Source organism: Oryx dammah, unplaced genomic scaffold (genome assembly GCF_014754425.2).
Source record: "Oryx dammah isolate SB20612 unplaced genomic scaffold, SCBI_Odam_1.1 HiC_scaffold_20, whole genome shotgun sequence".
Classification (NCBI taxonomy): Eukaryota; Metazoa; Chordata; class Mammalia; order Artiodactyla; family Bovidae; genus Oryx; species Oryx dammah.
In genome coordinates, this window is record NW_024070204.1 from 66,733,744 (window position 1) to 66,746,974 (window position 13,231).

The following is a 13,231-nucleotide window of genomic DNA, read 5'->3' on the forward strand; positions in this document are numbered from 1 at the left end:
TCCTGGCTATTGTAAATAGTGCCACAATTGGGATGCATGCATGCTTCTGAATTATGGCTTTCTCTGGGTATATGCCTAGGATTGGGATTGCGGGGTCATATGGTAGTTCTATCTTCAGTTTTTTAAAGAACTTCTGTACTTTTCTCCATAGTGGCTGTACCAATTTACATTGCTACCAACAGTGTAGGAGGAATCCCTTTTCTCTATACCATCTCCAGCATTTACTGTTTGTAGATCTTTTGATGATGGCCATTTTGACCAGTGTGAGGTGATAGCTCACTGTAGTTTTAATTAGCATTTCTCTAATAATTAGTGATGCTGAGCATCTTTTCATGTGCTTTTGGGCCACCTGTATGTCTTTGGAGAAATGTCTATTTAGATAGTCCCCCATTTTTTGTTGAGTTGTTTTTGTATGTGCAGTTTTATATCTTGATTTCCTCAGTATACTTTAATATAAACATGTTCCTATCTTATAAACTGTTTGCTGAGTTCCAGATGCTGTGCCTAGCACATCACTTGAATGAGCTCAGTAATATGTTCATCCTAAACCAGGAGCTCTTATTATTCTTGCTTTGCAGGTGAGGAAACTGAGACACAAAAAGGTTAAGTGGCCCAGTGTTGCGGTGAGGACTTGGCTGTCTGGCTCCACAGTCCATATTATTACTTGGGGATGTATCTGTATCATGTTTTATTCAACATTCTTTAGACATCTGTTGTTCCCCCCTGCCCAGCTTTCCTTCTTCATTGCTCCAATTTTCCCCTCCAGTCGGCGAGTCCCACCCCCAACTCTTAATTTAACAGGTGTGGCTATGGGGTGCAGGTGAGTGCATGTCCTGGGTCTGACCAGTCAGCGCCCTGGATCTCCCTGGCTTCCATGATTGGCTAAGGAAGGGGCACATGGTGCAGTTTGGTCCACTTGGGGATTTCCTCAAAGGCAGGATGTAGCCTGGACCTGCTGTCAGCTGTCTCGTGGAGCTTCCTGGGAACGGGGGACAGAAGAGAGCAGAGGTAAAAGGGGACAGGCCACATCCTGTCGCAGCTTTTCAGATTCCAGGTCAAAGGCACCCAAAGTGAGTTCTTAGGTTTTGATATGGAACGCCTCAGTTACCTGAGCATTTTAATCTCTCCAAAGCCAGTTCCAGCTGGGTTTTTCTCTTTTTTTTTTTTTTTTTCAAGAATAGTAAAATATGTTTATCAGTTTTCACAATCAACAGTCAGACAAAAAGTAAAAGATAATTACAATTGCAAGCCATAATGGAAACATGATTAACCTAACAATATAAAGTCATTACAATCTGGGGGGTTAAGGAGAGTGATGTGGTAAGTGGAAGTGCATGCATGAACATGTTCTCATCCACCCAGCCAGTCCAGTCTATGTCTTTCGGTTGGTGCACTTAATCCATTTACATTTAAGGTAATTATTGATATGTATGATCCTATTACCATTTTCTTAATTGTTTTGGGTTTATTTTTTGTAGGTTTTTTCCTTTTCTTGCATTTCCTGCCTAGAGTGGTTCCTTTAGCATTGGTTGTGAAACTGGTTTGGTGGTGCTGAATTCTCTTAACTTTTGCTTATCTGTAAAGATTTTGATTTCTCTGTCAAATCTGAACAAGAGTTTTGCTGGGTAGAGTACTCTTGGTTGTAGGTTCTTCCCTTTTATCACTTTAAAAATATCATGCCATTCCTTTCTGGCTTTTAGAGTTTCTGTTGAGAAATCAGCTGATAATCTTATGGGAGTTCCCTTGTATGTTATCTGTTGTTTTTCCCTTGTTGCTTTTGATACTTTATTTTTGTCTTTAATTTTTGTTAGTTTGATTAGTATGTGTCTCAGTGTGTAGGTTTATCCTGCCTGGGACTCTGCACTTCCTGGACTTGGTTGAACATTTCCTTTCCCACGTTAGGGAAGTTTTCAGCTACTCTCTCTTCAAATATTTTCTCAGGTCCTTTCTCTCTCTCTTCTTCTGAGGCGTCTATAATGCAAATGTTGGTGTTTAATGTTGTCCCAGAGGTCTCTTAGGCTGTCTTCATTTCTTTTCACTCTTTTCTCCCTATTCTGTTCTGCTGCAGTGATTGCCACCATTCTGTCCTCCGCGTCATTTATTCATGCTTCTGCCTCAGTTTTTCTGCTATGGATTCCTTCTAGTGTGTTATCCATCTCCGGTTGTTCTTTAGTTCTTCTGGGTCTTTCCTAAACATTTCTTGCATCTTCTTTCTTTTTCCAAGATCCTGGATCATCTTCACTATCATTATTCTGACTTGTTTTTCTGGGAGGTTGCTTATCTCCACTTCATTTAGTTGTTTTTCTGGGGTTTTATCTTGTCTCTTCCTCTGGGGACATAATCCTCTTCATTTTCATTTTGATTACCTTTCTGTGATATAGTTTTCATTCTGGCAGCTACAGGATTGTGGTTCTTCTTGCTTATTCTGTCTGCCCTCTGGTGGATGAGGCTTGTGTAAGCTTCCTGATGGGAGAGACTACTGCTAAGTCGCTTCAGTCGTGTCCAACTCTGTGCGACCCCATAGACGGCAGCCCACCAGGCTCCCCTGTCCCTGGGGTTCTCCAGGCAAGAACACTGGAGTGGGTTACCATTTCCTTCTCCAATGCAGGAAAGTGAAAAGTGAAAGTGAAGTCGCTCAGTCGTGTCCGACCCTCAGCGACCCCATGGACTGCAGCGTTCCAGGCTCCTCTGTCCATGGAACTTTCCAGGCAAGAGTACTGGAGTGGGGTGCCATTGCCTTCTCCAATGCAGGAAAAGTGAAAAGTGAAAGTGAAGTCGCTCAGTCGTGTCTGACCCTCAGCGACTCCATGGACTGCAGCCCACCAGGCTCCTCCGTCCATGGGATTTTCCAGGCAAGAGGACTGGAGTGGGGTGCCATTGAGAGACCATGGGTCTTGCTCTGGTGGGCAGGGCAGTCCTCAGTTAAACTGTAACACAATTGTCTGTTGATGAGTGGAGCTCTGCTCCCTCCCTGTTAGTTGTTTGGTGTGAGGCAACCCAGCCCTGGAGTCTATAGGCTCTATAGTAGGGTTAATGGTGACGTCCAAGAGGGCTCATGCCAAGGGGCACCTCCCAGGGCTGCTGCTGCCAGTGTCCCAGTCCCCACAGTGAGCCGCTGCCACTGACAACCCTTGCCTCCAGAGGAGAGCCTGCGACATTAGCAGGTGGATCTGGCTCAGTGTCTTATGGGGTCACTGCTCCTTTCCCCTGGGTCCTGGTGTGCACAAGACTTTGTGCCAAGACTGGAGTCTGTGTAAGCCCTATGGTCAAGTCCCGCTGGCCTGCAGATTCCCTGGGGATTCCTATTACCTTTGCTGGATCCCTGAGCTGGGAAGCCTGCTGTGGGGCTCAGAAGCTTCACAACACTGGAAGGACTTCTTTGGTAGAACTGTCCTCCATTCTGTGGTTGCCCACCTAGTGGGCATGGAATTTGATTTTATTATGATTAAGTCCCTCCTACTGTCTCACTGTGGCTTCTCCTTTGTCTTTGGATGTGGGGGTATGTTTTTTTGTGGGTCCTAGCATCCTCCTGTCAATTGTCCAACAGCTAGTTGTGATCTGGGTGCTTTCACAGGAGGAGATGAGTGCATGTCCTTCTGCTCCCCATCTTGAACCAGTCTTCATGCCAGCTGGGTTTCTGTCACTTGCAACCAAGAACTCTGACAAGTACAGTTGGTTCTCCATATTTTCAGGCTCTGCATCTGTGAATTCAACCAGCCTCAGATGGAAAGTATTTGAAACAAAAATTTCAGAAAATTTCCAAAAAGCAGAACTTGAATTTGTTGCACTGGCAGCATTTAAATAGCATATGCGTTGTGTTAGGTATTATAAGTACTCCAGAGATGATTTAAAGTATATGGAGGGTGTGCCTAGGTCAAATGCAAATACTACACTATTCTATATAAGTGATTTGGGCATCTGTGGATATTCCAAGGTGGGGTGGTGGTGGTCCTGGAGCCAGTCCTGTGAGCAAAGAATGATGAGGGACAACTATAAACCTTAGTTGTTGGTCATTAGGGTTGTTTCTAGTTTTCACTACTATAAATAATGCTGTAATGACCATCCTTAAATATGGAGCTTATCCTCAATAAGAATTAGTTCCTGAGGATATTTTCTTAGGAGTTACTAAGCAAAAGGTTTGAATATGCTCAGGGTTCTATAGACATTTTGCAAATTATTTTCTCAAGGCTGGCAATGATTTGTACCCCTTACCTCCACTCCCTGTCAATGTAGGTAATTGTGATTTTTTAAAACAGTCCTGAAGAGACTTTCTTTTTTAACAAGCCAAAGTTGTATTTGTTTTTTTTTTTAAACAGGAAAATTATGTTAATATAAAACAATAAAAACAGACAAAAATAGAAACATACAACACGCAAAAGCACAACACACAGGACCAGCGCAAACCCTTCCCAACCCACTGCCCTCAGGCTTTGAAACCTTTATTACAGATCCCCAAAGATTAGTCTGTATTGGAGAGGTCACAGTATTGAATCAGAAAAATAAGAGAAACACATTTTTTAAAAGGTCTGTACACAGGTAGTGGAGGGGTGGGGTGGGGAACACACACTTCTTCACACCAACATCAAACACACAAGGCAGAAGCTTCAGTGATCGCCACAGATCTCTACAACACCACCATGGATGCTAGTTCCTGGCCCACTTTTTAAAGTTGCTCTTAAAGAGGGTTAAAAGTGCACAGACACTTTCATAAGGCACAGACAGATTGTTGTACAAGTCATCTCGTTAGAAAGACGGTGAGACAATTAGACACGGAGAGAGGCCCCGTGTTCCTGAGCCAGAGCCTCTCTGCCAGAGCCAGGGCAGAGACCAGATTGAGTGGTGGAAGGAGACTGCCTCTCATTTGCCAACTCTGTACACTCCTATTCTGGAAATGACTGTGGGTTCCCTGGCCACTTGGGGATTGATCTCCAGCCACCAGTCCCAAGGCCTGAAAGTAGCAGGTAGCTCCCTCCCCATGTCTCCCTCCCTGGCAAGGCCTGAGGGCGATCATTAGTTGGTGGGGCCCTGAACAGTTCTTCCAAAGGCCATTTCAGCAGAAGTTTGCTGCCTATAAGGTGCCTGGCATTCCTAATGCAGAGAAGGGTTTTTGAAGTGTGCAGGGGTCTCTGGGTCTGGAAAGCAGTTGTGTACTGACCAAGACAGACCCCCGAGGCAACAGAAGGGCCAAGAGAGCCCTCGAACTCTGCCCCAAATGTCTCATGTTGTCCTTCCTCTGACATCAGAGCTGGGCTCCTGTCCCTCGGTCGGCCCTCCTTGTACTCCACAGGCAGTAGACACTCAGCACACGTTCACTGAATGACTGTGTGCACGTGTACGTGATGTTTTACCAAACCCTTGAACACTCATAACCGGATCTCTGGACTACTCAGGAAACCTTTAATGAGTACCTACTATGTGCCATCACAGGACCTAGCACTGGACGGGCCAAATACACATCTACAAACCTGTCCACCTCCTGCTTTGTGCCACGAGCTGCCCGCAGGCTTGTCTTTAGACCCAGTTCCCGTCCCTGTGTCCAGAACACAGGCCATGCTGACCAGGAGTTGTGGACGGCTGAAAAAGTCTTGCTACACTTCAGGGAGCAGTGCCCCAGGTAGCTAAATCCCAGAAGACTCCCAGGCCGAAAATGGGCTAGACAAAGGAGTTTGTCTTGACTCGGAAACAGCCAGATTTCTCTGGTGGCACCAGATAACAACGAAGGGGGCATCTTCCAGTCTCCCCTCCCTAACCCCAGGGGGCCCTGCTTAAGAGGGTGGTGGTCACAGGGCCCAGGAAGGTGAATAGGACAAGGCTCTCCCACAGGCTGCCCAGACGGGTGCCTGCATGTAATAGCAAGAGGCCAGGAGAAGGTGGCAGTGGGCAGATGAGCCTGAAAGAAAGGATGTGAGTCTTCCCAGGCTTTGGGTGGCAAAGAGGCATCAGTCTGGGGCTGGAACACTCACACAGGGGCATGTGCCCAGCTCTCTCCAGGGGCTGCCCAGGTGAGCTTCAAGGAAGAAAACTCAAGCAATTTCTTGAGCTTTCTGGGCCTGGGGAGAGGCAGTGGAGAGCGTGGGGATCAGCACCAGGTACCACCAGGCTTGAAGCCCAGTCCTGCCACCTCCTGCTTCACTTTGTGGACCTGTTTTCTCACCTGCCAAATGGGGGCAATAGCAGATTCCACTGATTCTAAAGAACACAGCTTTTCTACATAACATGTCTGAATAAAATGAATTGTATAGCTGTGGCACCTTACAGTTAAAATTGGCAGTGTTTTTCCCTTAGTGGCACATAGAATGGTGTTTTATAATCGGTGGTGTCTTCAATATAGTACGAAGACCTGCCTTGCAGGACTGACGTAGGGAAGCACCTCTCCAGTGCCGTGCAGGGTACATAGGGCTGCCAAATAAAGGAGCATGGTTCCTGTCCCTTTACTCCTGCCCCTTCTCCAGACAGAACCTAGAGGGCAGTGTGGGCAGCTTCTCTGCAGTGCTGAATAAATCAGTTTAGAGGAAATGTCTAAACTGGAAATGTCTGGTTTTGAAAAGATAAACACCCCTTTAAGTCCTCTTGGAAATGGGGATGCTACTAATAGCGGCTGCGCGTGAGTTACACAGGCCATGAGCTCCCTCCTTCCCAGGTGACAAGTCACCAGGCACGTGTCCTGGTCCGCCCTGGGTCCAGGCCCCAGGTCCTTGGATTCCTGGCTGTGGCTGCACTGAGCCTGGCTGGAACCCGAGGTGACAGGAGAGAGGCGCTGGCTGCAGAGACTTCTGGGGCTTGTGACTGTGGTTCAGTCCAGCCAGGGGAGCTGCTGCCTGGAGAACACCAGCCCAGCGGGGTGATTAGCCTTCTCTCCTGGGGCCTGTGTGTGGCTTTGCCTATACCCAACAAGAGGGGGAAAAGAATTCTGCTGGCCGCTGAGCACTGCCTAGGTTTGCAAACTCTTAATCTGGCAAATGGTGAGGTGTCAGTTGCTCCCCTGAAGGTTCTGCTGTGAAATTAAAATCTGGGTGTAGTTCCCAAGTTCATGAGGGAAAAATAAAAAAACCAATCAGGGATTCCTGCAGGGGCAAGAGGAGGGTTTCTGAAGCTGAGAGCAGGTCAGAATACCAGGTGAAGAAGCAGATAGTCCAAGACCCGGAGCACCACAAGGCCTTAGGAGACTTGATCTACAGAAGGGGCCTCCAGACACCCAGCAAAATGTGTCATATGAACGCATAAACTCTGAACGTCCTCCTTTGCTTGTCTGCCTCAATAGATGAGCAGATTAGGAACTGGACTAAAAATACCTGTTCCTCACAAGGTATCTTGGACTTTGTAGAATGTTGTGCTGGTCCTCCCAAAAGCTCCGGAGTAGGCAGGTACCAGGTTTCTTCTTAGACAGATCAGGAAGTGAGAAACACAGAGGCTCAGGGCCCTCTAAAGATACAGCACAAAGATACAGGGAGAAGGTGGGGCCCAGAACTGGGACCCAGATGGGAACTGCAGGCCGGCCAACTCGTCAACCCAGGCGTGGTCTGGTAGTCTGCAGAGACGGGCCCCAGCAGGGGTGAGCGGGTAAGGGAGGGGAAGCAGGGCCAAGGGCCTAGAAAATGCCCAGCAAATTGCCCTGGGGAGGGGGAGAGTTGCAAGGTCAGCATTTTCAGAGAGTGTCTCAGTTCCTAGCTAACATTCTAATGATCAGTTAACATCTCAGTAATCAGCAGGGGAAGATGAACTGAGAATCAGAACAAAGATGGTGGCAAAGCCGCGCTTCCTCCCTCTACTTGGCAGCAGGTCACCTTGGTGATGCTCACAGCTGCTGGCGAATGCAGGCCTAGTATTTCAGCAGGAAATGTGGAGAGCTGAGGAGTGGCCCTTTGCAACCCCAGGGGGCTCAATGGCATCTAGGATTCTTCCCCTCCCCCAGGAAAAGGGGACCTGCTGTTTTATTTTCCTGCAGATGGTGAGGGTGGTACAGACTGAAAGCATTTATGGGTGGAGTCAAGGGGTGTAGCACTTATTATTAGGTGGTCTGGGGGTGGAGGGGTGACAAGGCTTCTAGAGGGGACACCACCCAGAGCTCTGGCCCCAGCACCCGTCAAAACTGCTCTCCGAGCCTGAGAGACTGAGTTACATACTAAAAAAGCAAATTGTTCTTTTAGGTTCTCCACCCACCTACCCCCCGCCCCCCTCCAAGGAGCTGCCGCTTTGGAGCTGTAAACAATGAGCTATTTTTCCCTCGCCTTAGAAAATCTGAGTGTCCCTTTCCTATACCATCCGTGGGAGTTCTGTTTAGGTGCAGGTTCCGTATATTCAAAACCAGCTGACGTCATAGCCCCAGAAAGTGAACAGCTTCTTGTCCCGCTGCCGTCTGGGCTCCAGATTGCACATTCCTTAGTGTTAAATAACCTCCCAGAGCCAGGATCCCTGGATAAATACCAATGGGTTTCTCTCAGTCATTCTCAGCCCGCCCCCTCTCGCACACACACTCAACCAACCCCAGCAGAAGGCATTGCACACGGGACAGTTTCCCACCTGAGACCACCGGGGGACGGCCTTTTGGGGGCACAGCACTTTCAGGCCAGAAGCAACCCTCACTTGAACTTGGGCCCCCGGGGGCCTCATCTCCATGACTGTCACGCCGTGCCCACCACTGCAGGGTGGCGGGCGAGATGGCAGTGCCCTTGGGCTCCCTGGCGGCCATGGTGGTTGCCTGGCCCAGGGGGTGGGCTTCAGAAAGCAGGCCTTGCTCTGGCCACGGCCCGTGGGCGGGCCAGGCTACGGCCTGTAGGTCTTAATGACGTCCTTGATGGGCCGCCGGCAGATGGGGCAGCAGGCCCGGGCCTGCCTCTTGAGCCGCAGGCCACAGCCGTGGCACAGACACATGTGTCCGCACGTGTAGATGACCGTGTCCACCTCGCCGTCGAAGCACACGGTGCACTCGCTGCTCTTGCCGCCCCCCAGCTCCGGCGGGGAGGACATGGGCGACACCGGTGGGCTCAGCGGGGAGCTGGGTGCCGTCACTGCAGGGAGGGAGAACAGGCAGACCTCAACTCGCGGTTCCCAGGTGGGCTCTGCTGGGCAACCCCACGAGGGCAGAGCTTCTGTGCCAGAACCCACGGGGGGCAACTCTGGGAGACACGGAGTTCAGTTTTGCTCTTTTTCCTATCCTCCTACCCCAAGCAGCAAGCACCGTAATCACCCTTTGGAACGCCACATCCAGATGTTTCTCCTCCCTCCAGGAGAGGATGCGGGGCTGGGGGCAAGGTCAGGAACGGCTGGCACAGCCACCAGTGCAGCCCATCTCCCTGCACCCCCGAGCGTCCACACGTCCTTACCCAGGGATGACTCAGATGCTGAGGAGGACTGGTTGACACTGAAGGCCATGTCGGAGTCGCTGTCGTCCTGGGAGCCGCTGAGGGACCCTGACGGGGATGTGGTCGCAGGGCTGGACTGCAGGGTTCCTGAGACCGAAGAGAGTCCATCAGGGACATGGCAGGTGGGCTCTGCTCTGCTAGTCCCTGGCTCTTTACTGCTTTGCACCTTCACTTCCTCATGGATCTAATGGAGAACAAGAGCTACTGCGTAGGATTCTGCTAAGAATTGATGGCATCGTACAAGTGGGGCAGACATCTGGTCTGTGTCTGCCTGACCTCCATTCCTGTTTCAGAAACAGCACTGGAATTTTGTTGGAGGTACTACTTCACCCTCATGCACATGATCCAGGCCAAGCCAATAAGAAAGAACTTCTACCCTTGGTCTCAGTGGTGGTTCAGGGAAAGTGGAAGTGAAAGTCACTCAGTCATGTCCGAATCTTTGCAACCCCATGGACTAGAGCCTGCCAGGCTTCTCTGTCCATGGAATTCTCCAGGCCAGAATACTGGAGTGAGTTGCCGTTCCCTTCTCTAGGGAATCTTCCCAACCCAGGGACTGAACCAGGTCTCCTGCATTACAGGTGGATTCTTTACCATCTGATCCACCAGGGAAGCCCAGGAATACTGGAGGGGGTAGCCTATCCCTTCTCCAGCAGATCTTCCTGACCTGGGAATTGAACCGGGGTCTCCAGCATTGCAGGTGGATTCTTAACCAGTGAAGGGCACATAACTCAAGCAAGGTCTGCAAGCCCAAACTCTGTGACTTTCACTAGCACCGCTAGGAAAGAAGGGACCCATTCCATCAAGGGAATAGCGTGGTGCTGTAGGGTGTGTCTGAGAGGGAAGCCAACACAGAGGAAAGTAGAGCTTTGAGATGGAAAGAGAAGTAGAATCCTGATGACAACTTTTAACACCTAGATCCAGCTGTTCCTGAATCCATCCAATATACTCCCAGACTTCTAAGGTATGTGGGTACTCCCCAAATTCCTTTTGCTTATGGCACTGTGAGTGGGGTTTTGTTACTTGCAACTACAAGACTCCTGACTAGTGTTCAGCGTGGATGGGTTTTCTTCCCTGAACTGTTGGTTCAGGAAATGATGGTTATTTCTGATGTGAAGAGACATGCCCTGTTCTGTGCCCTACTAGAGGACTGATGGACAGATTACAGCACCAGGGCTGCTGTCAGATAGGGATCAGGAGGGCAAGTCTCTGGTCTCCGAATGCTGTTCTGTCTTCTTCTCCTGATCACTCAAAGGCTCATCCTGGTTCTCCTAGGGGTGCTGGAGAGAGGGAGAAGGACTCTAGGCTTAGTTCTCACAAAGCCCCAGTGGGAACTCGGGCAACTTATTTCAGGATGAAATGATGACTATATCTGATGGTCCCTTAAACAAACCCCAAACCAACCAAATGACAACCACTGCCACCCTGTTCCTCCTCTGTCCTCAGTTAAACAGCAAGTCACTGTCATTACTAATGGTACTTACTAAACACGCTGCATATGGCAGGCACATGCTAAAAGCGTTGTATACATCATCATTTCATCCTCAGAACCGCACGATGCGGGTCATCGCTCCCTTTCTACACGGAAGATATCTTCATGGATAATGATACTGGTTTTACAGGGGTATCAGGAGGATAAAACTGAATGACGTCACACATGAATCGTCCATTATTTCTGTCACTGTTTGGACTTTTCTAAAACTTGAAAACAGAGTTATGCTCTCTGGAAGCCTTCCCTGATCACCAGCCCGACTCCACCAAGCTGGAGCGAAGAGAAGCCTCTCTGCTGTAGCGCACGTCACACCGTGCAAATCTCCATTTGGGTGCCAGAGAGGATGTGAGGAGGTCCAAGGTCTGTATCCAGTCCTCTGCCCTGCCCATCTTGGGAGCTCACGGACTGGCCCATAGCTGGAGGCAGGATACACTCTGTGTTTATGTGTGGCATGGATGGATGCAAAACTCAACCTCAAAAGGTGGTGGGTCAAGCCTGCACCCTATTTTCTGTAGATGATATTATTCTCATTTTCCTCTTTTAAATGTAGCTGTATTTTCTTTATCACTGGCATGTAACATTCTCTATATAATGTGAAAATATGCATATAATAAAGCATAATAATGGGGGGGAAATGCCAGGTCCTAACACCAGCGGGTTACTTGGGTTGGTATGCACAGGGTGTGGTCCAGGGATAGGCATCCCCAGGGCCCTGGTTAAAAATGCATCTTCTGGGGGCCCACCCGTACTGAATCGGAAACTAAGTGAAGGCCAGCCGGTTCTGCTAAGCGCTCAAGTCTGGGGGACTGCTGGCTGGGCTTCAGCGGCCGCAGGAGCGGCTACCTATCCAGCGGCGCCGGGTTTCCGGGGGCGAGCCCCGCGCACGCGCAGTCGGGGGACTCACCAAGGAGGCGCAGCTGGCCGGCGGCGCCGCCGCGCACGGCAAAGAAAGCCCAGAGCGCCTGCGTGGTGTCGACGCACAGCAGGCGGCCGCGCGGGCGCCCGTTGACGCCCAGGAGCACGTCGCCGCCGGGCCGCAGCGTGAAGCTGAGCGCGTCGCCGCCGCTCGGCACCGGTCCGGCGCGCGCCACCACCCAGTACTCCTTGCGGTCGACGAGCGCGTCGGGGTCCGCGGGCAGCTCGGCAGGCCGGAGCCCTCCCGGGTCGCACGACGTGATGCCGAAGGCCAGCGCGCCGGGCGCCGCCAGCCCCGGGCGGCCCACTTCCACGAAGAGGCTCTCGCCGGGCCGCAGTGGGCGCTCGGAGAAGACGAGGGTGCGGCCGCCGTCGGGGCGCGGCGCGCAGGCCACCTTGCGGTCGAGCGACAGGCTCACGTCGGGCCCGCGCGTCGCGTGGAAGCGCAGGTCGGCCTCGAGCAGCGCCGGCGACGACGAGGGCCGCTGGCGCTCGCGGGGCCCGCACGGGATGGCGGCGGCCGCGTGGTCGGCGGGGGCCGGGCCTGGGGCGCGGCCCAGCGCCAGGTGGCCCAGCTTGGCCACCACCTGGTTGTTCTCGAGCTCGTTGTTGTCGAAGTTGGCCGCGTCGTGGCTGCTGGGCGGCAGGCAGGCGCTGAAGCGGGCCTGGCCGAGGCGCGCGGGCGTCAGCGTGTCGGCGAACCCGCTCTCTGCGCGAGGAGGGCAGAAGATGGGCGGTGAGCGCGAGCCCGCAGAGCAGGCCGTGACCTCCCCGCGCCCCGCCCCGCCCGGCCCGCCGTTTCCTTCCCTGATTCCTTCCTGAGCTTATTTAAGATCTCCCGGAGCGTAGACTTGAGTTAAGCATCGCCCCGAGAGCACTGGCATAATGGTGTCTGTGGGATGGTCCGACCAGGCCCTTCTTCCCTTTTTCCTCCTCTTCCTCGCATCCCTCCATTTCTACTTTCCACCTTTGCAGCTTCTTCCTCCTCCCTACCCCCCACCCCCCGAAGATTTTGAAGATTTAAAGGGCGTTTAAAAATCACTACTCTCTGCCTCCCTAACGAGTACATAAGCTCCTAGGGAAGGAGCAAACCCTTTGAGTTTGTGGCCTTACTCTGACAGGGTGTTACTTTAAGTAAGCTCCTTTCCACAGATTCTTTTAGTCTTCATGCTACCTCTGAGGTGTGTACCGTTATCACCCACCATTCATTCAGCAAAGAAGGGAGCTGAGGCACAGAGGGGCTAGGGAACATGACCGAGGTCACCCAGCAACCAGGTGACAAAGTCAGGACTGGACCCCGGATTTGTCAAGTTCCATGCTGCTTCTGAAAGAAGGCCTGTCTTCCTCACTGCTGTGTCTGCAGCAGGGAGCACGATACCTGGGTGCTATTCGAACTTTTAATGTGTAAGGTTTCTGCAGGAAAGGGACTCATTTTATAGAACAGGACACCAAGGGGGAGTTTTTT

General features: G+C 51.2%; 1 protein-coding gene and 1 long non-coding RNA gene across 4 annotated transcripts in view; one reads left to right on the forward strand and one right to left on the reverse strand.

Moving 5' to 3' along the window:
* Positions 1-678: 678 nt before the first annotated feature.
* Positions 679-11,480, forward strand: LOC120879673. Of its 2 annotated transcripts, XR_005724850.1 has the most exons (3): positions 679-1,070; positions 10,278-10,323; positions 11,072-11,480. It is a non-coding gene; the product is annotated as an uncharacterized LOC120879673 (long non-coding RNA). The 2 variants fall into 2 exon arrangements; XR_005724849.1 differs by having other exon boundaries at positions 10,278-11,480.
* Positions 4,884-13,231, reverse strand: part of NEURL1B (neuralized E3 ubiquitin protein ligase 1B) — a 44,076-nt gene continuing 35,728 nt past the window's right edge. The window contains exons 3-5 of one of the 2 annotated variants that reach the window (XM_040262748.1): positions 11,756-12,475; positions 9,324-9,449; positions 4,884-9,008 (exon numbers count right to left, since the gene is read on the reverse strand). In XM_040262748.1, the coding sequence (XP_040118682.1) occupies positions 8,764-9,008; positions 9,324-9,449; positions 11,756-12,475 (1,091 nt within the window). In that variant the 3' untranslated portion in view covers positions 4,884-8,763. The remainder of the gene's footprint in view (positions 9,009-9,323; positions 9,450-11,755; positions 12,476-13,231) is intronic. The other variant, XM_040262749.1, reaches the window with a different exon arrangement.